At 35.7% G+C, this 27,499-nt stretch overlaps 1 protein-coding gene across 1 annotated transcript in view; it reads right to left on the minus strand.

The window, feature by feature from the left end:
- CUNH4orf50 (chromosome unknown C4orf50 homolog) overlaps nucleotides 1-27,499 on the minus strand; it is a 40,168-nt gene that overhangs the window by 11,186 nt on the left and 1,483 nt on the right. Inside the window, exons 2-13 of the mRNA XM_065735790.1 lie at nucleotides 25,427-25,578; nucleotides 24,384-24,522; nucleotides 22,649-23,344; nucleotides 18,898-19,012; nucleotides 17,992-18,125; nucleotides 15,384-17,606; nucleotides 14,949-15,050; nucleotides 13,250-13,396; nucleotides 10,557-10,733; nucleotides 8,250-8,306; nucleotides 7,673-7,855; nucleotides 1,025-1,267 (exon numbers count right to left, since the gene is read on the minus strand). Coding sequence (XP_065591862.1) covers nucleotides 1,025-1,267; nucleotides 7,673-7,855; nucleotides 8,250-8,306; nucleotides 10,557-10,733; nucleotides 13,250-13,396; nucleotides 14,949-15,050; nucleotides 15,384-17,606; nucleotides 17,992-18,125; nucleotides 18,898-19,012; nucleotides 22,649-23,344; nucleotides 24,384-24,522; nucleotides 25,427-25,455 — 4,245 coding nt within the window. The 5' untranslated portion in view covers nucleotides 25,456-25,578. The remainder of the gene's footprint in view (nucleotides 1-1,024; nucleotides 1,268-7,672; nucleotides 7,856-8,249; nucleotides 8,307-10,556; nucleotides 10,734-13,249; nucleotides 13,397-14,948; nucleotides 15,051-15,383; nucleotides 17,607-17,991; nucleotides 18,126-18,897; nucleotides 19,013-22,648; nucleotides 23,345-24,383; nucleotides 24,523-25,426; nucleotides 25,579-27,499) is intronic.

Below are 27,499 nucleotides of genomic sequence, written 5' to 3' on the forward strand. Positions count from 1 at the left end.
GTTGTAGCTTCCCATTTAATAATATGATAGGCCTGTGTCATGCTCTCCCTGTGATTTAATTAAAGCACACTTGGTGTAAATATATAAAAATAAATAAATCCAGGAGTTGTCAAAGATCAGGGTCATCAAAAAGCTGCTTGCGTTTTGCTCTCCCTAATAATTTCCCTCTACAACAATATTTTCATCAATCCTTTTTATGTATGACTGTGATAAAGAAGACCACTGGGAAATCAGCTTAAACTGTCACATATAGCCCCAGGATTCAATAATTATGAGTTCTATTTGTTACCTGAATTCTGAGTCAACATTTTTTTTATATAAACTTCTTAACTAAACAGAGATTTCAGTATCTTACATGAGTTTTTTTAACTTAATAGTTGAAAAGCAGAAACTATATATTGCCTATTTATTTTATTTTAATCTAAGCTAACAAGGAGAATTCAATAGAGCAATATTAATAACTGCTCTACCTATAACTGGCTCCAGTAATTGCATACTCAGATTTTGTTTCTGTGTAATTATGGAGAGGTTATGTTGTCTTAGAGAGGGTGAAATCTCTTGCGTGTTTAGTTTAGCAGCAGTCTGTCACAGATGCAATTGCAATTGATCAACTTTGTTCTTAACAGGATTCCTGCAGTTAATGGAAATTACTATAAGAGCTTCGGGGCATAGGAATAATTGGATCACTAAAAAAAAACAAAATGGAGGGAAAAAATGGTAGGACAGAATCAACATGATAATTCCTTTTTTTTTTTTAGACATCCAACTACTTTCAAAGATAACCTTAGCAGAGAATATACCACTAGGAAAACAACTTTTAAACATTTTTACATGTTTGAAGTCATTCTCAGGCAAAGAGAACAAAAACGCATAATGAAAAATGTTAAGAATTTGTTATCTTCAGCTTGTGCAAACTAATGATAAATATGCATCTCTGGAAGAGAACATTCAGATATTTATAGGATCTGTAAAATAACTGTCAAGAACAATAGATTTCACTAAAATGAAAAAAAAATTGACTGACCTGGCAATTTTTGCGATGGTTTTGTCTTAGTTCCCGATGCAAGGCTACGATCCTCTCTGGACTTGTTAATTTTACAGGAGAACTGGTGTACATATTTGGAGCAATGTGAGAACGGTGGATGCCATCTGCCTCTTGCAGAGAGTTTGCAGGTATTGACCCCAACATTCCACTGACTCTGTCAAAAGCCTCATGATACTCTGACTGTCCACTGGCTTCTGAAATGCCTGCGGAAGAAGGCAGCATCTGCAAGACAAAATTTCATTTTTAGAACCTCAAGCTAGATGCTTTCCAGCACTGTTTATTTTGGGTAAGTAGAAGCTGTTTGGATTAATTCATTGCAATAATCATTCACAGAAATTAAAAGTAAAGTAATGACACTTATCAAAATAAGAAAAAAAGATAATATACCAATTACTTTAAGTGTGAGACATTCTTGTATCTTTCTAAAATGGTATCCTGCATTCCTCAGCTCTTCCCCAAGAACTGAAAGTTCCAAATTTGCATCTGGATATTTAGAGAAACTAGGAAAATATAGGAAAAAAACAACCCACTAATTTTAAAGATAGCATAATTCATCCTCTTGAAGAATTTAAAAATTTATAGAATGTTTCTTTCTATTCGCTTATTCAGCAACAGATTCACTTTTGTCTACCTAAGAACACTCAAGGAAGGTAAGTTCAGATCCTCTTATTCCAGATTAAATTAATTAAATTGATTTTATTGTACAACAAAATTGAATTCAGCACTACACAATGCTTTTTATGTTACTCTTCCTGAATATCGTCTTCACTTAACTGATGTCACGTTATGAGAGATATGTGATTAATCAAGTACCTTCTCATAACAGTTCCCATCAGGAATAGAAGATTTCACTAAAAATAAATGACTACCACAAGGAAGTAGTGCTTTGTCTTAAACACAGAACTATTAATGCATCAAGATTTACGATACATTCTTTTTCCTTGCAGTTGCAATAAAATGAATTTAAGCCTGCTAACAATATTTTCAGTCATTAGGTTTTTTGTTTACTTGAATTACTTCCCAAATCAATGCATCTGATTTTCTTACCACCTCATTGCCATTAATTCCCTTGCAAAAATTCCAGAAATGCAAATACTATAAATGACCCAAATCAGAAATTGTTATTTTAGATAAAACACATTTTACTTAAAAAAGCATCGTTTTTCCTCTCTACATCTTTAATGAGCATTAATTACATCACTTGTGTCCATTCAAAAAAAAAAAAAAAAGTGGAGTATTGTATTGTTATAATGGCATAAAATTGTTTTGAAGTGATCCCCCCAAATGTGATTATCATTTATTGGTAAGCGGATCCACCAAATTAAAATACTATGACAATATAAAGGAGAATATACAGTGCGTGGGCTGCTGCCATTGCCAACGAGAAAAGTTTCACCATCTTGCAGAAGTGATAACCATGGATCTTTATGTGTAATGTGCAACTTGCAAGCAGTTCAAGAGCAGCTCCAACACCAGGGTCAGAGTGCACACATGCCAGTGATGCTGTTTGGTCCTATAGCCTTGGAGGTGACCCTAAATACTTCCGGGATACAAGCTAGCCTGATCTGAGAAAGCTCATCACTCTTGTCCCCCACTTTGTTGCTTACAAAAGAACACATTTGTCTCGTAGGTTCCCTAGAGTATGTGTCCTGTTCTCAAGTACAACAATGCACTGGTAAGCAGTCCATCGAGTCAGGAGTACGAACTGCACCACCCATCTCTAGATCTGATGTATTACAGGTCATAGCCTTCCCCAGGACACACCACATAATAGAGTGTGAATGACAAACATAAGTGATGGACACTGACTTTGATCCCACTGCACATTACATTCTTGTCTCCTAACCATAAGAGGAGGGAACCAACACTGAATTCCAACCATCAATCCCATTAAAGCACCAAAAGCAATTTGTTTTGCCAGCTGAGATGACAACAACTCCTCAGTAGCTGCCACCTGTTTCTTTTACTTCAGGCTGAGCAACAGGTGAGGGAACAGGACAACATCAAGGAACTGAAGGACCATTCACATGGACCAACTCTGGGCACATAATTTAGATTGCTGCTCCTCCCTAGACTAGGACTTGCTTTCTCTCTATGGTGATTATACAGATAGTCTGTGACCTGCATTTATTTAGGCAGGGTAGCAATAACACCCAATCATATCCTAGCATCAATGCCACAGACAGTTGGAAAGCAAAAGCTTTTATTTGTAAACACTGAAGCCAAAGAAGCATCTCCAGAAATCCTTGATTTCTAACCAAAGTTATGAAGGCAGTGACTGTCACCAACACTCACAAACAGTGCTGGCTGCCTGAAAGTAGTGGAGGGAGTACAAAAGGCAGCCCTGACATGTTCTGAGGCATGAAGAGATTGGATTTAAAATTATTCAATGAGAACTTCCTCACTACAGGAAGCACAGTTAGAGGCATCCCTAGTGATAGATGAGGCTCAGCAGGAGAGGCACAAGTTCTGGAGTCCAATGACCCATGCAAAGGCAAATCACTGTCCTCTTCAGTAGTCAGGATTGCTGCTACTGTTACCAGGAGAGTTACCAGGAAAAACACAACCATATCAAAGCTGTGACAATCATATATTCCATTGCTAGAAAAAAATAATCTTTTTGAAGTCTTCTATTTTCCTCAAATATTCAACTCACAAACTTAAATTCCAGGATTACTGAAATCTCCTGCAGCTGATGCAGCAGAATCAGCAGAAATGTGGGTTATGAGTTAATGCAAACTCTGATGAGTGGAACTGTCACCACACTGACCAAGCATTCACAGAAAGGTCCGTATATGAAAGCTGGTATGATTCTCTCAAAAAGGTTCATCTTTAGCATTTTGTAAGGCTTTGTGAAACCCTAAAAATCACATCTTCTCTAACATTATGGATGTAGGCAAGCGTTATACTTATGAACACAGAAATTGCAGCTTTTGTCTCAATGTCTATGTGTGAATTTCTTTGATTAGCTAATTATCACACTTAACTATTTACATTATTAATTTTATTTTACTTTGTTTTTGCTTTTTTTTTCTTTTCCTTTAATATTTCCACAGATAATCACAGCTGGGAAAAAAATGAAAGTATTGTGACATTCCCCCAGACATGGCAAAGTGTAAATTTACCCTTCAAGTTCTTGAAAGGATCACTTTTAAAACAACAAAATAAATACTACCCTTTCTCACATTACAAACATAAGTTACACTGGTGTCACATTCACGACAGAATACAGTTTGAGTTACTCTGTATAATTTTAACTGAACATTTTATCTTAATAGAAATAGAGTTAGTTTCAAAGTTACTTTATTTATTTTAATCATGGCTGTTATTCTACATGTATTTACTGTTACACTCTATTTGCACAAAAACCACTGCTAAAACATCTCTATTATGTATGCTGTCCGAAAACAGATCTGAATTTTTGTCAGCCAGACCAAATTTTACTTTAAAATAATGCTAACCTTGAGTGTGTACCTCAGCCACTACAAATTCTTGGGATTCCCTCTTTACAAACAGACATTTACATAATTATTGAACAACTTTATCAGTTATTTCACTGGAAAGGACAGGCTGCCCTTATCAGTTTCTAAATCTATATTTATATCCTTCATTATTTTTAAATGTTTTTGAGGGTCAAAAATAACATCTCTGCAATAAACTCCACCCTTCTATAACAAAATGACTAAATGACAACCATCATTTTGGCTCTTTCTTCTGCTTGGAATTCCAATCAACTCTGGCCACATTTTCCATAACATCAGAAAAGGAAGCCACAGGAAAACTTTGTCTGAAAGGTTGTTTGGTCTAGATCAGCTTGATCCTCAAAAGACTGAAACACCAGAGTCCACTGCTTTAAAGGGTGGGACTTGGCTGGACAAAGGACATCTTCTCCTGACCATTGTTACAACAGAAAGTCACTTAGACACCTCTCTTCACATCTAAGCAGATAAAATGGGCAGGGTAACTGTCAGTACCTCTTTCTCTTCACTAACTGTGGAAAGAAGCAGAGTAACTACCACAGATGTAACCATGTGAAGTACAAGCAGAAAATGTGGATTGTAGCTTGCCCTCCATGTCAGAAAACCTTCTAATCACAACACTCATGCACAAATTTTTCTATGGAGAGCATAAGGGAATATTATCACAGGCCTGTTTCTTTCAAATATGATTCACCTAAAAGCAGTAAGTGCTTTCTTGCAAATAAATATACTGGGAGAATATACATATATATAAAGAAAAAAGCATTGTTCTGCTGAAAAGTACCTCTGAAAAAAAAACCCTGATATGAAGGATGATTAGGCTGCACTGTTTTGCACATTTATTTATATTCTGTAAAACACATAAGTCACTGCACTGGACACATTCTATGCCTGGAGCTTTCCATACATGAGGTTTAAGATGGCTCCATGAAAAGTAATAAAAGCCACTGCCATTTATCCTTATGTTCTTTGAACAAATTCCCTTTTGGATCTGAAAAAAGGGGGCAAATAGCCACAGTGGTTTTGGATCCACTATGGAAAGAATATATAAAATACATCATCAAGTCAAAGGCTTCCTGTACAAGAGAAACTGAAGTGACTGAGTACAGCAGCATTATCCATTATGACCATTAGTCATCTGAATGGAGGCTGTTGACATAAAACCAGGACTGGCTGGTTCAGACATTTATGGGAAAGAATTGAACACACTCCTGTTTCTCCACACGCACCCTAAAAGAGAGATAAAATGCCTGAAAATACTGCACAGCTGCACAGTCTGGGGTGAGCTCATGAGAAGGGCAAGTCAGACTCTCTTGCTCCTCCGTGTGGTTCTCTAATATATCAAAAGCAGCATGGTGACAGCCCCAAGTAGGATGTAAAACAAGTTAAGTCTGTTTCTTAAACAAGTAGACAAAAATTCAGAAAAAAATGGAGGTTTCTATTTCACATTTTCTATTATTAGTTATCTGAAACATCATCTCTTCCTTTCCACTCCAAGCTTGTCAGCTATAGCAAACTCCAGTCGTAGTCTTCTTTGTTACCTGTCCAGTACGTACAAATATCTACTATCAGTTGATGAAAGCTGCCGTATGTGCTTTCCACTGAGAAGAGCAGAGAAACAGTAAGTGTTAATAATGTCTATTAATTAATCCTACTTCAGCGAAAAAAGACGAGTCCTTTCCTTTGAATTGAAAAAAAAAATCAACATTTAAATAGAATCCTGAATAAGAAAAGGGCTGAATACATTTTTTTATATTTAGCCATGAGTAACATGTTGACACTCATATGTCCTCTACTGAAGCCACACCATCCTTACACAGCTAGGACAGAACGATCCTATCTTCACCTACTTACATAGTTGGTTATAACAAATTAAATAAATAATTTTAGAAGAATATTTTTCTGAGAACCACATACATAACACTGAGTTGAATGCAGAGTCCTTCAAAGGGCTCTTGGATCAGCCCATCATAGTCCTTGCAAACTTTCAGTCAAAACCCATTGTTAAGCTAAAGCAAGCAATTCTGCTGGCAGTATGTTGCAGACTTCTGTTTGTCACTGGATCCAAAACTGAATAAACCCAAGTGCAAATCTTTACATCAAGAAAGAAAAAGAAAAAAAAAAAAACATCCACCAACTTTTTTCCAGAACCATTCAAGTGTTAGGAAAGATTTAGAAGTTAAAATCTCAGGAGAGGAAAAAGAATGAACTTCCAAAGGAGTTTTATGGCAGTACAAGCTGGAAACCTTAGATGTGAACATCAGCAAGAATTAGAGTTGAAATGAAAAACATAACTCTCAAAGATGAAAGGTCAGTTCAGTTTAACACGTCTGCAGAAGTCACCACAAAATTCTGAATATGAAACATTCCCTTCTCTTTGTGATTGCAACTACTAGCATATATATAGTAGTGCCAATTGGATATTTTCTCCCTAAAATGTTTTCCATAGGAAAACTTATTCATAAATGCCTATTTATTTATTTATTTTTTACGGGAACGCACAAATCTGCCTTGGCAAGAAGGTTTTCCTCTCTTACATAGGGAATTACTTTCCACAGCCAACTGAAACATCTGGACCCAGAATGGTCTGAAGCTTAACATCATACTGCTCAGCAAGAGCCAGGCTGTCCTTTGCAAGATTCTGAAACCAGGTGTGAATCCCCATGTCCCCAAGTCCTGGTGGAACCTCTGGCTGCTACAGTGCTGGATATTATGTGTAGGGATGTATGCTCCACTTGGTGAATAGCTAAATGCCTGCTGAAGCAAGCAATTGAACTGGGAGCTCCTACATCCCAAATAAACTCATTAGCGATCCAGACACAGATTCAGTCTAATGCTATCCTGTTAAGATCTGTTTAGTTTTGTGATAATCAGACATCCAGGGAGACAGAGTAAATATGCTTTACTATACGCTCATTCATCACAGCAATGTCTGAGAAAAATACCTGAAGGCAGTGAAGTATTGTCTGCATTTCTGACAGAAAAGTTATTAACTCTTGTTGCATAAAACATTCATTCTCAGTCTGAGCTTAGGTAAGACAGTGCTGGGACGTGACTTGAAACCCTTGCAGGAAACATTTCACAAAAAAATCACTGACATTACAGCAACTGAAACTAGAGGATCCTGCAAGGACATGCAGACACTTACCTCTTGATTACATGTTGCTGTAAAAGTGGCTGTGTACTCTTCCAAGACAATGTCATTTACCAAGCTTTTCACCTCTTCATCAAATATGGAGTTGTTAAATCCACGACGGTGAAACTCGCCATACATCCTGGTAATGAAGCTATTCCTTTCCTGGCATTTTCTGGTCAGACAAGCCAACTTAGCCTATGCAGCATGAACATACACACAGTGATTTCATTCCCTGTTTAGATCACAAGATTATATTTCATGTCTCTTGAAATTCCACATATTTTGACCCAAACTTGTACACTGCAGTCCTATACTTCCAGGCCTTTCAGGTGCTTTTGCACCCTGCAACAGCAATATGTACACACAGATTAGCTGGAGGGAGGCGTTCAATTTTCCATCTCTGAAAACTCACTTTTGCAAGCTATAATATCAGCTAACCCTCACCCAAAGTGCAGGAGCAAACAGCTAAGTTAGGAGGAACAGCAGAAAGCAAGCACACACAGAGAACAGCTACAATATGCTGAAAACTAGAGTAAGTCTGTAAACATGGGGATATCCCTTTGCATCAGCCTTCCAGAATATATATTACCTTTAGAGGAGCTAGTGTCAACATTACTTCAGACTTTCTCTTCTGGTCTTCTTTTGTCTGAAAGTTTAAAAAATATACCATATTAACATTTTCAGTAGTCACTTAAAAATATTGCAATAGGTTTTGGATATTTGTTTTAGTCTCAACTTCTGAAGCATACGCTTCGTGTCATAGTGTAACCTTGCATCACAAACACCCTGCAGTAATGTAAGGAGTTGTTTTTATAATGATAAGCCTTAGCATTGATGTTGGACTCATGTATTACCAAGTGCTTTCGGATGCTTTTAAACTGAACCCTGCCTCACTGAGGTTATTTCTTCAAAGCAGCATCACATTAAAGGCTTGGTATCATTTATTATGCATTCATACTCCCATTTGATCTCTGAATCCTCCAAAATACTCTTTTGGGGAAAAGTTTTCCCCTTCCTTATTTATGTTATGTTGTAGAACAAAAGAAACACAGGGAGATTTCCAGCACATGCATTCCATGGCAGGCTTTCAAAAGTAAATGTCAACAATTTTCTACTCTGAAATGATAGATACATTTCCCCTACTCTGAAGTGAGGCAGATAACCTGATCTGTACTTCATGATAAAAATGTCTGCTATTAATGAGCAACCTGCTTTCTGATAATACAGAAAATGTATAATTTTCTTTCAGGTAAAATCTCTTTCTATTATAAATGAATACAGTATTATTTGGCAAAAAAATGAAAATAAAAGTACAGATTCCTTTGGATTCATTTTATTTGGTTATTTGTATTTCTATAAAGCCTGAAGTAAATGCATGATGTACATTAAAAAAATATAAATATATATATATATATTCCCTTTATAAGAACTTAATTATGCTGAAAGAAGTCACCCAGTCTTCAGCCAATAAATTATGGACTTAGGGAGGAACACAGTGGATAGGACAGAGAGACGCCCTTACATTACAGCAGCACTGAGGGAACAAATAAAATGCTGGCAGTAGGTTTCTTCACTGTTGACACTAAATTCTTGATGAGGCACGGTACAAAACACTTTGCTGATGCAACAGAATAATTAGGAGCTGCTCACTTATGTGAATAGCACATCTCATCCTTTACTCACCCACCATCTGATATGCATCGTCCATCAATACAGGCAGCAGACACTATAAAACAAATTCATTTTACCAGCACTATTCTGTTAAGTAGCAGCCTTATCTACTCCTGAAAGAGACTACTAGTTCTCCATGCACTGTTCTTTAAAGTAAATCACAGCAGATAACAAGGTGGTGAATTTACTGTGGTGGAAGGAGGACGAAATTCACACTCTGTAGGAAGAAGAAAATTCTTTGTCTCCTGTATTTCAGAGGAAGGGCAGAGGAGAAGCACATTCTATGTGCTCTCTGCAGGGCACAACTGAGAAAACTCTGTTTATTAGTTGTTTCACAGAACAATGGACAATTCCAATTTGGTTCACATTGGAACAATCATCCATTAAAAAAATGGTTCCAAAGAAATAGAAAATAAATCTAAGGAAAAGAATCTGTTGATTCCTCAGAGATCACCTAAGAGATCAGCAATTGTAGTCATGCTGACAGCAGTTTGAACTTGAGGCAGCAGCTCTGCAAGTGTTAATGAGTGTACCTGCTTTGGTGTGCCTGCTGAAATACAATGTGCAGATCTAAAATCTCTTACTGTAAGTAGACCTGCATGCACATGGAGGCTTTCAATGGAATAATGCCAATGAAAAAAAAAATCAACATAACTACACCACAGATACGATTGAATCTCTTAATATGTAACCCTAACTGCTGGATCAAAGAGAAGCTACAAAATTCTGTTGCAACAAGAGAGCTGGGAATGTTAAAAATTCTGTCAAAGTAAGCCAAGGAGGTAGCTCTGTAAGAAAACTCAGTACTTTTCTTGCATTATGATATGGGGATTACAGAAGAGACTGATGGCAAGTTTTATTATATAGAGACTATCATCTTTCCATAATGTTGACCACCCAGGGAGTTTACATCTTTTCCTATTTCTTTGAAGTAAGGGGTTTGTGTGCCTGTAAACCATTTAATTATCTCCTGACCCATTCCCTGGAAAATATATACATATATTATTTTGGTTTGTTCTTTTGGGAAGAGAGAAGTATAATCTGAAGTTCAAGAAGCGTTTAGATGAGGTGCTAAGGGATTTGATTTAGTAGTTGGGTAGGGATAGTGATAGGAGGATGGTTGGACTAGATGATCTTGTAGGTCCTTTCCAACCTTATGAACCTATGAAGTCTGAGCTCACATCAGTCCACCCATTCAAGCACACAGACATCAGCTTGCTTATACCTTTTCACATAGCTGAGCCTGAAGTAGTTCTACTTTATCTTTCAAGTCGTGGAACTGATTTTGTAACGCAGTCTGGTCCCTGAGCTGGGCTTTCAAGGTCAGTACTTGCTGCTGTAATCTCTTATTGGATATTCTATTTTCCTCCACTTCCTGGGTATCTTTCATGGTGTCCATCGGCTAGAGAACAAACACACAGCATTTCAGATTAGATGTAGAAAATATTCTCAATCATGCTTTAGAATAATGTACCTATCTTTTACCTCATTTTTTTCTAAGCTAATACAAAATGTATGATTTCAAGTCTTTATGAACATAGGAGCACTAATACTTAGCAACAATCTTAAAATTGTTTATGATCAAGGAGTTCTTGATTCTTTCTGAAAATAGGTATAGGACTGGGATATCACTAAGTTCCTCCGAGATAAGTACTGCATTATAATCATTTCATACTTGGGCAAACTGGGGCACAGGCAGATTAAGTGACTAACCTGAGGTCACACAGTTAGTAAGGATAGAATTTAAAGTTCCAAGTCTCCTGCTCTAACTGCTATATAATACATCCCTTGGTTTTCACATGTGTTTATCTCAGAGAGGAAATGGCATGTTTTCAGTTACCTTTGTATTTTGGAAGATAATTAATAAAACTAATCTGATTTTAAGAACAAATTTCAAAAACAATTAAAAAATAAATTATTAGTTACATTCAAATGTAATGATAATGGTACAGAAGAAGTGGAAGGAAGAACTTTTGAATTTATTTCCTCCTCCCCCATTCTCTTTTTTGTTCCAATTTCACGCAGTTAGATTGAACGGATTAGTGACTGCTTTAGTCTTGCAGTCAGCATCATTAGGTCAGCTTCAGAAGCGATACCATCAGATTGAACTGATAGTCTGAGAATGAGGAAGATCTAAGAGTGAAGAAAGTCTTGCGAATATTGTCTGTGCTATTGTGAATTCAAGCTTTCTTGTCATGTTATATATGCAAGCCTAAAGAGATCGAGCATTTCTGAGATTATGCTTAAAATCCTAGTCAGATCTGTAATAAGACCATAAACTGTCTTATAACACAGTCAGGATGCATGGATATTAACACCAAAACAGCTGAAAGAAGAGCTAATGTTCAGCTATTGTGCACAACAGCACAGTGTTATTCTCCCTGGATTTGGGAGCATTTTTCCAACTTGGACACCTTCGGTGACTCGAAGATATTAAAGGTATCATTTCATAGAAAACAGAAAATTGAAGTGACAAATTCATCATTCATTATTGGACACAGGGAAAACCATGAATATGATATTTTCATACTCTTCCTCATCAAGCAAAAGTTCTATGCACAACATTCTTGTCATTTGTGCTTGCTTTTTATCAAACTTCTTGGCTCCCTCTTGTGTTAAGAGTAAAGAACAATAGTGATTGTTGGACAAATCAAAGTTGATTAGACCAGTTTTTTTTTTTTCTCATCTCCTCTCCACAAAAAAGCATGTTAAATAAGAAATGGAAACACTCCCTGATTGAAAATGCTAAATGGAAAAATAAGTTGGAAAAAAAATGCTTGAAAGTTAAAGGCAGAGAATGGTTACCTCCTTCCTTCTGCATTTTGCTGGCGTGCCAGCAGTTTTCTCTATTTTCAAAGAACAAACAAGTACACAAAAATTATTTAATGTAATGATGTCCCAGTTTAGAGTAAGTGTTGTTCAAGATCCAAGACGGCGACGAACCCAGAAACTTGGAAATAACTGAAGGATGACTAAGCCCAAAACTTAACTTATTTAGTGTACATCCAAACAATATTGTATTCATTTCCAAAGTTGCAAGTAATACTCTGCTTCCTCCATGCTCACCCACATAGTTCTCCCAGCTTCTACTACTATAGTATGGTTCAGAAAGACGGAGAAGCCTAGAAATTTTCCCCAAATAATCTTTTGGTAAATGATGCTTTCCCTGTTAGCAATACCAGAGAAACAAGAAGTCCTACCAGAAACTGAGATATATTGCCTGCGCCAAAGGCACAGAAAAGCTTAGATCATATGTTACAGATTTCACACCAACAGGCTGATGTTCATTAAAAAGTTTATTTTAAATGAAAGTGACAAAAAGATTCAATCTTTCTTAAAATATGATTTAGTATCAGTATTTCTATCTCTATTGATATTTTCTTAATTTTACCCTTAAGACCTACATCCCTTGGTTAAGACATAACAAAGTTAAGTCATATAGATAATTAGTTGATCCATCAGATATTGTAACTGAAGGATAAACTAATCTCTCTGATGTACCTACACTGCAACTTTGGCCCTAGGATATGTGTGTATTTAAAAACTTGATATCAATCTTACAACAAAGATTAAAATTAGACAAAGTAAGAGCCAAGTCAATCAACACTGCTAACACGTTCAGCTATGGGTGATCTCATTAATTCACCTGAAAATCCATGTGTAAGAGAATTATTCTGTTTAGACAGAGAGAATTCTGAAATTTGAGACATCTAAAATGCCCACACAGAACCCAAACACTGGAGCATCCAGTAATAGAGGTGGTCTGCCTTGCATGACATCTCCTCACTTTTAAGTTTAATCTGCATTGCCTCTATACTTACATCAAATCTATTGCCAATAACAATAACAGATATCTCAACACCAAAAACATCCTGTCCAAAGGTATAGGGCTTTTGTCCATTCCATTTACATACATACCATTAATGTGCAATGCTGCTTTCCAAGAGCTTTGTCTCCAGCTTCTTGTTTAAGACGGTCTAACTCTGAGAGAACCTGTGTCAAATGAGTCTTGATTCCTTCATATCTTGTTTCAGCAAAGCCAAGTTCCCTGTACCATTTCTGAGCCTAATAGTGAGGTTAAAAAGCAAAATTACTGAGCATAGTTACTGTAGCATTGATTCTCAATACTGGCTTACAAACATGGACTTGAACATAATTCTCCAAGTTTTAAATTGCTGTTATTTTATTTAAATACATTACATTTTACCATATACTATCATCCTATAACCAGAAATTGGTGAGAACCTTAAATCACATGATGTTATGAGGAGATTAAATTTTTAAGCTGATTTCTAAATTTAAAGCTACCTTGAGTACTCATAATGAAGTTTAAAATAAAACAGCCAGAAAGCCATCAGAGCAAAAAGAAGCATGAAATTTTATCAGTTAGTGGTAAATAAAAAATAAATAAAATAAAATAAAAAATCATAAAAAATGTCAAAAATGAAAAATGTAGCAGAGAAAATAAAAACCTGCACATTTACCTTATATTACTTCTGAGATTCATTTTCCCTACTTATACACATTAACTCATTTTGAAACAAACACATTCAATAGATGACTGACAGCAAGGTCTTTATCTCATTATTTCTTCTTACTTTTGAAATCAAAGGTTTTTCATTCCTTTAAATTAACAAAATAAGTTGTTTTAACACAAAAGGATTAGGAGAGACCAAATTCATCAGACTTTTAAAAAATTAATAAGAGTCAAATCATATTTTTGCACGTAAACTCCAAGGTCTGGAGTCTGTCCCTGTCAAGCCACTGTTCATCCCAATCCACCCCTGCACTGCAGTTGCCTCATCTGAAATCACAGAGGTTTTATACAGTAGATATCAAAGGACAGCCATTTCGTACATCCACAATATACTGCTTCTTTACATACTCGGTTTAACATTTGTCATTGCTGATGTTTTTCCACAGACAGTCTGCATGAAGCTTGCTACTGTGTGAAACAGACCCATTAATGCAAGCTTGCCGTAAAGCATACATTCCATTAAGATAAACAGGACACGAAGACTGTGACATAAAAGTAGGAATTTCAAAGCTAATGTGTTAGGAAAGGCACAACACAGAAAGCTTAGCTTCTTCTGTTGGTATTAAAACCACAGATTTGCTGTACATAGGCACAGAATTAGCTCTCCATTCAAAAAAGAGTTCCCATAAAGATGGCTGCTATTACATAGATGTCAAGAGAAGAGGCAGAGTGCTTTGCAGCATCACGTGGTATATCAAAACCACTTGTCAGACTCAGGTTTTATGCCACCTTTCCTCGTCTTCAAAAATTATTCAGAATTCAGCTTTGCCATAATCTTCAGTGCTTCTTTCCTAATGAGGGGGAGGGAAGCTACAGTTGGCTACAGAAGGTATTTTGTTTGGCGCATCTTCAGTAAGTCCTCAGTTTCTATCAAAGTGTGCTGAAGGAATGCAGCTTCACCTAAAATTCTGGCCAAACCCAAATATCTATGCAATTCATCACTTAGCAGAAAGATCTTGGTTATGCAGATCAGAGACTCCCTGTTTAGTGAAAACATGAAGCACTGGAAGAAAAAGCATCCATGAAATAAATAAATAAATAAATAATTTTAAAAAAGAACTGCATTAGAAAGGAGGTTACCTCTTTTTTTGATTTTTCTAATTCCTTCTTCTGTAATTTTAATTCTTCTTTTGTCCTTTCCACTAGTTCTTTCATCTCACTGTAGCTTTCAGACCCGTTGCCCTAGAACAAGTGCAGAAACAGAAAGACATGATGGCACTTCCCACCCATACATAAGGGTTCACATATTTTTTTCTGAAAAATACAGTTTCCTTTTATCTGAATTACAACAAATATTTGCATAAAATCAGAATATTAGAGATAAATCTTTTCCTGTTGATTATTCTTAACAGTGTAATAATTCTGCTGTTACAAGAACATTTACCAAAAACCAGAACAGTTAAATATATATATATATACACACATATATCAGAATAAAAAAAAATAAACATTTTTGTATTTCCTCCTTTCTTTAAAAGATCTTGATTGATAACATTTATTGTTTTTAATATTTACCTCTTTGCTGTGGAAATAGCTGGAAAGGTCTCTTCCTTTTTCTTCAGTCTGAGTTACACTACATGCTGTTTCAACTTCCATTGGCTTAACTCCGTACTGTTGAGTTTTATTTTCTTCTCTTATTTGTACTATCTTTTCCTTTGTTCCCAAACTTTTTTCTTTTCTCAGATCTTCATAGGTGAAACCCAAAGAATACAGCAATTCTTTCAGTTTGTTATTTTCTAAAACAAAGTCTGCATTTGCTTTCTGAATCACATCCAGTCTTTCTCCATTTTCTTTTTTAATTTGCTCTATAGCTCTTATCAGGACCCGTTTTTCTTCCTGTAAATCAGAAATAGTTTGATAATAGCTAGTTTTGTACTCCTGAAGTTCTGAGACCAAGGCCTGGTATTTATCTTGTTCACATTTTATTTCTGCCAAATTTCTCAATAAATTTTCTTTTTCGCCTTCTAGAAGAGATATTTTTTTTAAGTTTCCCTCTCTCTCTTGTGTTAATTCATTATATTTTGCTATATAGATTTCTTTGTCTTGTAATAATTTAGCTATTTCTTTGAAGTATCTACTCCTTTCTTCTTTCAAGTCAGAAAGCAGCTGGAAATATCTAATTTTCTTTCCATCTAGAGGTAAAACATTCACGTGGAGTTTATTTGATTCAATTGTTAATGAGTCATTCCCCAAATTCCTACTTTTCTCTTCAATGTAAGAGAGATTCTTAGAGATGGTTTCAGTAAAAATTGTTCCTGGGCTCTTGGCATTTCCTTTGGATATGTTATAACATTTACCAAAAATTTCATTCTCATTAAGTAAATTTTGAAAAAAATTATCTTCATCAACTTCTAAAATGTATTGAAAATATGCATTCATGTACTCCTCCAGTGCACACATCTTCTGAATCCATCTCTCGTTCTCCTCCTGTAATATACAGACCTTTTTAACATAATTTTCTTTCTCTTGAATCAGTAGAAATATCCTCCATGAACATATTGCCACTAATTTTTCCAGTGTATATGTTTTCATATTATGCTCACGAACCACTGCCAGTGGTGACAGGTGACAGAAATACTCAGAAAAATTATTATCTGGCAGGAACTCTTTGCTTAAGCACACTGATCTTTTCTGCATTGGAGACAATATGTTTAGTGGATAACTCTCTTCCTCTGACCAAAAACATTTCTGAGGGTATGAATATTGCATGTTTTCAGCAGCTATGTCTTGACATGAGAAATTCTTCTCTTTTGATTCACACAGTTTCAGGAATTGGACTTTATTTTCTTCCAGTCCGATATTTATTGGATGGTTTACTTGGTGAGTTGGTGATTGAGGTTTCTTCTCTTCCTCTCCCATTCTCATCATGTCTCCATCTTTGCACACCCTCATCACATCAGAGATGCAGATTTCTGAGAGACTTCCTTGTTTATCCACTTGTTCAGGATTTCCTCTGAAATGCATCTGGAAGTCTTCCACGTCAACAGAAATTCTGTGGACACCTTGTGGACTACCTTGTTTGGCTTCAATTCCTTGCTTCTCAGGCTTTACCAAATCACTTTTATTGAAAACATTAGAATATTCCTCCAAAACACAGCTAACCTGTTTTACTTGGGCTTTCTCATTCTGTATTTCTTCTCCTTTAACTCTCATTCCAAAGATTCTTTTGTGATATTTTTTATCATAAACACTTTCATTTTTACTTATGCTTTTTGGTAAAATTAATTTATTTTGCTGATGTTTTTCCACTCTACATTTTTCAAGACAGGATAAAAAATTTTCCATCACACAGCAAGGCATTTTTCCACAAAGAACTGCAGGAGCTTTATCAGAAAAATGTTCTGTAACAACATACAGGCCATCCAAGCAAAGACTGGTATTTGCCCCACTGAAATCCAAACTACTCACATTCTCCACTGTTGTGACAGCTTCTGTCTTGTAGCTTCCAGGTTTTAACAAGATGATGTTGGATTTGTTCTTCATCAAATCTTCAACCACAGAAACAGGTAACATTTTTGCTGGTAGACGTATAACTTGTTCTTTCAAGAAAGGAAAATATTCTTCATCTTTGTTTCCTTTGCTTGTTTCATCATTAGTTAATTTTTCAGAGCAAGGTGGAAGCAGTCTTGCTGCACGATAGTTTGAGGTACATCTAAACAAAGTGAAACTGCCTTCTGAAGCACCTGTACTTTTAGTACCTAGGGTGACCTGGTAATTGTAAAAGAGATGTGTTTCAAACTGAAAAAAATATATATAAACCAGTAGAAATAATATTTAATTATGGACAAATGAGAAAAATGTCACAAAGTTTTTAAATAATTTAAAGATTTGAAATATAATAAAGTTAAAAATAAGAAGGTGCAAATACTCAATCACTTACTTAGAGAAATTAGAATTATAGAAAAATAGAATATAATTATATTCTATATAAATATAGAAAATAAATAAATATATTCTATATAAATATAGAAAATAGAATTATTCACCTTGAGTAGCACCTTTTCTAGATAGGATTTCAAATGTTTTTATATTCACCTTTAAATACACAAATGCTTCTTTTCAACTCAAAATTCACAGATTCACTGTGCTCACAAAGATAACAAGAATAGCAAAAGTTTCTAACCAGACTGATCTCAGCTAAACCAAGTTCTTCAGCAGCATTTGTAAAGGCGCTGGAATTGTGTTCCAAAACTGGTAGAGGTTCTTCTGGTAGCTTTTTTGTCTGCTTAGCCCCATCACAGCTGTATCCTGGTGTTTCTGTTATTGTAAAGCACTGGGTAAGTGTAATGACGCTCACAGACAGTTACATGAAATACAAACCCCAACATTTCTGACCAGATGTTTTGAATGGAAGGCATTTTAGGAAGACTATGCCCCAAACTATCTTCTCTAGCAGTAAGGTAAACCACGAGTGATGCACAGACAAGCATGACATTAAGCAAGAAAACATAACTCATAAGCAAAGATTAAGCTCTAAATTATGGTAAATTTGTAGATTGTTCCCCTCCTCCAGTTCTAAAAATTCCAGTTCTGAAAAATACATCTCATTACAGAGGATAACTTACGTGTTAAACCCAAAGGTTAAACCTAAGGGTTAAAATATTTGGTGTAGGTTTGAATTTGCATGAACTGAAATTGGTCATAAAGTTCACATTAATTTTAGCTGGAAAATTAACTCGATACAATTCGCCAAGATCAGACCTTTCATGTAATGTTTAGTCTAAAAAATTCATCTGTCAGCTGCACAGTACTCCCAAACACTGTACTTCAGTCTAAACTTGAGAAGTATTGTCTAATTTCTCAGCTCTTTTGCCTCTTGGCAGTTGCAGGATTTGTTGAGAAAACTCACATCTAAATCCACATGTCATATAATTGACTAGTTATTCCTCCACATTCTCAAGATACTGTTTCCAGATGAGTAGATTTTTGGAGGTGTTTTACCTTCTAAGTCATGCACAGCACATGAAAGAAGTAATCTTCATTTTTGCTGCACAAAAATGAAATAAAAAATTGCAGCTAATTTTCATACCATGCTCCACAGCACGTAGCAGCACAACTTGAGTTTGAGCAGCTCTGCCTCTCCATTGATCTGGCATGGCTCTCTTTTTCTGGTTTTGAACATTTTTCTTGTCTAGGTCTCTATTCTTAATGGGAAAAGGGGGAAGAAAATAAAAAACAGATTATAAATACACCATTCCTAATATGAAAGCACACAGGCACATAACTTTCCTCTGCTATTTTCTATTAACATTCAAAAGACCAATTATTTCATCATAATTGCTACTAGTTGATGTTATTTCTCATTCCAGTATTAACCAGTAAATGTGATTGTTAGACTTTGCCTTCATGCTTTCTTAAGACTACAGCTACTTAAGGAAGAATATCTGAGTAATAAGCATGCACAACATGTTGGAGCACAGAATGCCAGCAGGGCAGAGTCTAGTTTATATGCCATTAATGAAGGGAAAGAGTGAGTTCTGTGCCCAACACTGTTCAGGCTGCAAAGATAAATGCATCTGTATTGTAACAGCTCTTCAGAAAAAGTAGAATAGTTATATGGAAAAAAAAAAGCTATCTTCAGCCAGAAATTTAATTACAAAATTTATATTCTCTTCTCAGCATCTATCTTCAGTATCTGATTGTATTTGAATGCTAGGACAATTTCTGGTGCAAAACAGATACCCATAATGTCTGGTACACTGCAGATCATGTTTCAAATGTGCCATGCTTATTTTCAGTGAATAGAATAATCAGGTTTGATTTCTTCAACAACAACGACAAAAAAAAAACATAATTGAGGCTGTAGCCAGACCAGTTACAGCACAGAAACCAGGCCAACAGTCATTTTTGTCCTCCCAGACTGCTTTGTATCAAATGTCAGCTGAAGTAAGACTCAGTCAAATAGGACTGATCTGCAGCTTTATAGTTACACGCAGATGGAAAAAGCAGTGAGTTCAAAATGAGTCTGCAAATACCACTTGCTTTTCTTCTCAATAACCAATGAGAGCAATTTTGATTTCAACCCAAGCCATGTCTTTCATTATTGTGCACTATTATATCTTGTCTGTGTGGCATGATTTATGTGGAAACCACGATAATTTCAGATTTCTTCTATTTTTTTCCTCGGAGATAATGAAGCTAATGTTAATTCCTTGAAACACACTCATTCTTTTCATGCACGTTTGCCTCTGTTTCCTCTTATTAATATGGGGGCCTTGGCAGAAGACTGTTATATGGAAGATGGGAAAGATACAATCTCTAAGTGCCAGGAACATCACAGCATGAAATCAAACCTTTGACTCTCAGCAGAGAGTTGTAGAAAAGAGTGTTGCTTGGTATTTCTTAACTTTCCTTCACCAAGATCTTGAACAGACACCTAATGTGCACATCTAGAAATTCTCTGATAAATAAAGACACAGGTATTTGGTACTAGATAGTTTTTTGAGCATTTTTCATTCAGGCATAAGCTGCAGTTAGAACACTGCTGGCAGCGATTCTGGAAAGTCAATTTTCTTATTATATTTATGTGACTATACTCCTTCATGAAAATCAGTTCACTTCCACAGCATCAGAACAAAACACACAATTAGTTCCAATAATGCATTAATGAACAGAGGCTAGTTTTCAAGTATTGATGAGCTTGTCATTTGACACATTTTTTACTGAGGAATCTCAGACTTCTTGTATTTCAAATGGGACTGATGAGCCTGTTTACACAAAATACTTTTTTTCCTGACTGCAGAACAGGCATATGGTACCATTCACTCTCTAAGTGAAAACTGGTGTATCAGAAAATTTCCAGAAAAGTAACAGCATTAGATTTTTTTCCTGTTATGCATATAACTCCTCATTTTTATAGATGGTGATAGAGTAAGATGAGTTTAAATAGGATTTTTTCGTAGCTATTTTGGCTTGAATACTACAAGACCAGTTTAATGAGATCAGGAAATTCTATTGAGTCCAACTAAAATATGAGTTGAAGGGAAAAAGTCCTCTTCAGTTTTACAGTATAACACCAGAGGTCTCCCTCCTCCTTTCAGCACAGAAATTGATTTTTTTGTTCCTGACTATTTGAAGGCACAATTTTCTACTGGAAAAATCCAGGTGAATCTGTCGCAGTACTGAAAACGAAAAAAAACACAACTGGCAGTGCGCAAGGTTTGATGCTGCTGACGCTATAAAACACAACAAGGAACACAACCTACTGTGAATCAGAACCAAATACATTGGCTTAACATATACCTTGGTGTGCTCATTAATACTATAAGAGCAGGTAACTCATTAGATTCATAATACAAAACAACTATACATTAATAACTGGAAAAGAAACCTTCAACTCACACCTTCAACTCAATATTTATTTTCCCCCTCAGTTTTTTTGAAGTAATTCTTCACTACTTATTCTCTGTCTCTGAAAGTCACCACCCCTCCTGATTTTATCTGGGCAGTTTCCTCACAGAGCACTTGGTTGTGGTACCTGTGTACAACACAGTGCAAATCCCTCCAAACATACCTTGGGATGTTTTCAAACCTTCATTCCTAACAAAAAGTGAACTCACTAGGTAAAGTACCTCTGGCAGAGGTTCAGGCTAAGTGTAAAAATATGAACAGCTGCAAGTCCTTCTGCTAATCCAGGGCAGCTAAGGAGAAAAGTGGCAACACAACTTGTGAGCTCTTCACAGAGGTCACACATGCTGCCAGTTTCTGCAGAAGGATCTTAACATTCTTTCCCTCATTTAGTTGGGATTAAATAGTAAGAAATGGTACTAAATCTCTGTGACTGTATAGATGTATTCAAGTGAAAAATTTCATCTTGATTTCCTTAAGCTTTTATGGACAGAGAGTCCTCTCTACTTCTAGCAGTTCTGAGAGTACTCACCGTATATTTGTCCTCATATACTAAAGATGTTTTGTTCATGTTCATTACCTCTCAGTTAACTGCAGATATCAGGAGAGTTCTAGGAATATCAGTTCACAATCTGAATGCGTAGCTGAGCGTGAAGCTGAACTGATTTCACTTTATTTAACAAATCCTCAGAATAAAAATACCCTCTGTCCCAGTAAATAAATAATAAAACCTTGTTTGTGTCCCCTCCATGAAATTACTCTTTGTCAGCAAAATGAACTGGCAGAAGCTGAATGTCATATTTTACAGCATAGGCAGAGCTTTCCCAGGCAGTGCTGAAGTGAACTGCTTGAAGCAAAGAAATCCTATTCAGTGTATTCAGAGCACATCACAATGCTGGGGAGCTGCAAACCACTGAATATCTCAACTCACTTATAGACTTGAATATGGTATCTATCTTCTCTTGTGCTCCATTATCCAGAAAATCTCATGAGCAAGACTTTTTCTCAGCTTGCTTTTTTCCTTCAGCATCCAGGCATGAATAAGATGTGAATACTCACCCAACCATACATGCACTCTTCATCTGAATCATGTCCATGAGACAGATGTCTTAGAGGTTCTTCTGAGTTCTACTTGTGGTGCCAACAGAGACCTTTTGCCTTGGGCAAATCACTTGAAATCTTAAGGAAACAAGGTTTGTGAAGTGCCTTCAATATATATCTAATAAAAGCGGTGATGCATTGAAACTCCAGCTGCTGATTCCAGTTAGTGTGAATTAGACTCTGAACTTCTAATACATCAATAGAAATGAAAGAAACAAATATAGGAAGGAAAAAGCCTCAGGGTTACATCTCCATTGCACACTTAATGAACAGTGTAATCTGGGCTCATATGAAGATAAAAATATATTGTACTTAGCCTTACTTTCACTTACCAGGACAGCACTGTTGTCTGTACTTTCTAGTCTTGTAAGCTGTGAGTCCTTTTCTTCCTTCTTTTTTAACATTACCTTAGCTTGATATTTTAAAGCCTTGTTTTCATCCAAAAGCTTGTTTATTTGTTGCTGTAGTTTGATTTCAGATATTTTCAGATCATAAACACGATGACAAGATTCTTCCAGTCTTCTCCTGAGAAACTCTTCAATGTCCTGGGAGCACTGGAGCTGAGTCAGCAGGTCTGCTCTTTCTCTTCTATTGTCCTCCTCTTTATCCCTTAAGAACTTCAGATTTTGCTGAAATGACTCACAGTGACTTTTCATGTCACGCTCCACATTTGCAATACAGTTTTTCAATTCTGTGAGTTGCATATTAGAATGCTTATTGCCCTGAATGCCTTTGGATAATGATTCCAGCTTCTTCTGGAGACAGTGTGCTGTTCCCTCTCCTAACTCACATGTCAAAAGAGCAACATGGGCACTGAGATCTAGCACTTGCTTTTCCAGTCTAAACACCTCACCCCGAAGGTAACATTCCCTTTTTCTCAGTGCTACTGTCTGTTGCTTCTGCCTTTGTTTGTAGTGCTCAAAATACTCACATTGGCTTTTTACTTCATTTTCTTTTGTCTTCAGCTGCTCCTGAAGCCAACGTAATTTCTCCTTTTGTTTCTTCTCTGACTTCTCTTGGTTTTCAACCTAAAATTTTGGTGATTTTTACAGTTAATGACAATATCAACTCTAATCTTCTCTTACCTTTTTTCTTAATTTTGCAATAATTCTACCCCTTTTCTCCCCTGAAAACTCAGGAATAACAAGTAGGAAAAACAAAACAAAACACCCCCAAACCAAAAAACACTCACTTTCTTTTGCATGTTCCACAAGATTAAAACAAGATTAAATCAAAAGAAACTTTGAACTTAAATGCATACAAGCAGCTCTAAAAAATACTGTATACTGATATTGGTGTGGCACTGAGATGTTACAGACAGAGAAGCCATAGTTCTGTTGAATAAAAGAGAACACACACTTTTATGAGACCAAGTTTTTTGCCCTTTGCCCTTCCTCATACCTGTCATCTGTCAGCTTCTTTTATGAACCCATTGGTAAAAGAAGAAAGGAACAGATGCCTTTTGAATCAGTTTCAGACAGACTTTAGTATAATGGTTGGCATCAAACTGTGCTTGAACAGAGACATACAGAGGTGAAAGAGGTCAATGGAAGGTGGAGAATGCTTCTGCGATTCACATGCTGCCCTTGTGTAGAGCTACCAGTATCACACCGTCATTATGGCAACATTTAACCAAGACTGAGGCAATGAGACACTGCTGTATTCCCTGCAGCTGAGCTGCTACATTTTGTACAGAAAACAGACTGTCATGGTTGTGTTGTGCTGCTGTACACTGTATGGTGGGGAATGAAAAAAAATGATTTAATTTGAGGCCAGAAGAATATAGGCTGACATATGGAAAAGGAATGTGTTAACTTGGAAGCATATATCCCAAAGTTCAATGGCAGAAATAATGTCAGTGGTGTCAAAACAATTAGAGAAATAGAAAGCAAGGCACAGAAGAAAGTAGTTCTGATTCCTCTGGTTTTACAAAGAAAAAAATAACAATGAAAGTCTGAGATGATATATTGCCTAAAAACAGACAGGACACTGGAGAGGAGATTGACTTGTGAACTACTACCTTAAAGAGAACTTAAACTAGGTCATCTGAAACAATATCCTCCTTACCAAGTTCAGCAACTCCACCCAAACATCTCGCAGTTTCCCTTTAACCCGCACATTTGCATTTTCAAAACGGTGCATCTTCATGTTTAGTTGATCAATCATCCCAAGAAGTGCTTTTTGTGACTGCTCCAGCTCTTTCATCCTGTTATATTGAGAATGAAGGTCTTTGCTGAGTGAACAACATAGTCCAAATGGATAAGTTGTCATCAGCAATACATCAATTTATTTTTATTTTCCTTTTTTTTTTCTAGACAATAAGATAGTAACACTTATTTGATTATTACTAATTAACACTATCATAAAGAGTCTACTAGGGTTTGCAAGTTTCACTGGAGACTATCAGAGATACAAAAGACAATGCTGATGTACATTCTCACTCTGAACATTTAATATGACAACTATAAACAATGACATTTACTGAGATAATGTTCACTGAAGTTTGTGTGTCATACAAAGTAGCAGCTTACCATAAAGATAGCCACATCTCTGGTCTCTACACCTATTCAGTCACAGGATTTTCATGGTCAGGAAATTCAAATTTTATTATCTATTTAAGCCTCTAGCTTTGTTAAGAATAGTGCAATTGCTAGGCACCAAAAGCTTGCTTTTATTCTAGTCAACTACATAATTAATGCTTAGTTAGCATCAGTAATGTTAAGCATTAATGTACTAAGCTACATGCATCTTTTTTCAGAAAATATATTTTAAATTTTATTATATTTTTATGCAGCGCAGAACTTTAAATTTAAATGTAACTGCATCTTCCTGTTCCAAAATTAACTCTTAACAGAAAAGTGATATATTCTGCAAGCAGAATTTACACCATATGAATATTTAAGGTGAAATATCTTGTGTAAGCTCAGGCTAGAAAACTGATTTAAATAGCAAAAATAAAAATTTGAATAGAATATTTCAATTCTGACAGATACGCAAAACACTTATAAACACATTTTATTAGACACTCTAAAGATCCTTCAAGCTTATTTGCTAGTTTTTTATGTATCTGTTGACATCCACTACATGCAAAAAAAAAAAGTTTTATTTACCTATTTCTTAGCACAGAATCTGACTCCATGTATTCCTCTAAAGTGTGTTTCAGTTTTCGCTCCAATTTCTCCAGCTCTTTTATTCTGAGCTTCGAACTCTCTTGTCCACCACTGTTTTCTTGCTCATCAGGTATGCTTGCATCTTCTAAATCCTGAAAAATGCAAGAAGTATCAATGTTAATATTAAAATTCAGAACATCAAATCCTTCATTATTGAGCATTTTAATACAGTAACAAAATTATTTTGCAGACGAAGGATCCATTATGAAAATATATTTTTAGGTTCTCAATGTATTGCAGTCTGAGTATGCAGTAAGAGTTTAAGCCCTTCTAAAGATCAAATTAACAGTCTACAATTCTGAAAACATACATTATTTATAAGAGAGTCTCATTTCACTAGCCTCAAAGTAATTTGGATACAAGAAGGAATTAGGTATCAAACTTCTGAAAAGGGGATAATTTTCTACTAAATAGAGCAGCTGATAACATGGAAAAATTTTATTATAAAATAAATTATTTTGGATCAATCTTTGATATTTATATTATTTCAAGACAGTTGATTAATGCCTAATAAGAGCTTTAAAACTTGAGCTTTCAAAGTCTGTTTATTTCATTTTCTTTGCTTCTTTCAGCAATGGCTCTAAAAGTTCCTCTGTCCATAGTTCACCTTCATTTTCAGAAAATGTTTTCAGTAAAGAGTTGTCCTACAAATAATATCTGAGAAATGCCACAGCTTTCACTCTGTGAACCAGTTTTTATTGATTTGAAATTGGACCTGTAATAGTAAGACAGCTACAGCACTTCTTGGGCTACTTAACAAAATAATGCAATTAATTTTTTGTGTGTTTTATTGTCTGCTTTCATATACTGTGGTTTTTGTTTTTTAAACAAATGCTGCACCAAGGAGAAAAAGGAAAAAGTAACATTTATTTTTGTCACTGAAGAGAAGAAAATAGCACCAAATCAGTGCAAAAATGACAAATAGTTTTCTGCTGCCCATGTTTTCATATGAGTTATTCATATATATGTTGAATTACAGAAAATGGTGTTATTTTGCCCTGTTGTATCACTCTTCGGTTTTATGTCAGTGACATAAGGACCTAGACCTGAAATGATTCAGGGACTCCCTAGTCCTTTGAAAAACTGTGATACTTAAAAGCTAGAGGTATGGAAAGACAAAGTATAAATCCATACAGAAAACAAATTCACATCCTTTTGTCATCGCCTCTAGGCTTACCAACCTAAGTGTCTCCTCGGAGAACATGGTTTCCCAAGATCTATAAATATAAACGTTTTTTCCCTGACAAATGGAATAAGTATCTTTGCTTTGAGCTCCTTGAAACACTAACGATTTCTCTGTAAATATTATCTGTAAGATGAATAAAGACCTTTCTCTACTACAATGGGCAACTCTGTGTACTACTACAAAAGAAATTTATAGTAATTATGGACACAATTGCTCTGCATGTAAACAGTTTACACCAGGAGCCAAATTAATACAATTTTCAGCTGTGCCCCAGCCTAGTACCCAACTGATGAACTGTAAAAAAAATTTCTTAGAGATACCTCTTGCAGAAATCAATTTTACCATCAGATAAAAACTGAAAGAAAGATCAGGCAGGAATTAAACTCACACTTAATGTAGTTGCATAGATTTCTATTCACGTTGTATTTTGTTATTCTTAGGTGTACTTGTATTCACTGAAATAAATATAACGAAAGTAAATACTATTTATAAAGTTGATTTCTATCTCCATGATCCAGGAGGCCTCTACACTTCTCACATTTTGTCCTGAAAAGTACTTAGTATTCAAGCATAAAACCAATCTGATCTCAGAAATCAGATACACAGTTTCCATATTTGCTCATACATATGGGAGAGATGACTTAAAATCTGTGTACAGAAGGTAAAAACCAGGTGTGGCATCCCACATGGCCTGAGTACCTTAAGCCTCTTCTCAGTTTTACAGTTGGTATCAACATGCAGTGGATAATAAGACTGATAAGATACACCCAGAAATTTACAGAAGTACAAACCCGTTAGTTCAGGATAGGATAAAAATATTGTGAATG

The sequence above is a fragment of the Cyrtonyx montezumae genome, unplaced genomic scaffold, assembly GCF_038088225.1.
Source record: "Cyrtonyx montezumae isolate F1298 unplaced genomic scaffold, pur_monq_1.0 scaffold_2, whole genome shotgun sequence".
Lineage (NCBI taxonomy): Eukaryota > Metazoa > Chordata > Aves > Galliformes > Odontophoridae > Cyrtonyx > Cyrtonyx montezumae.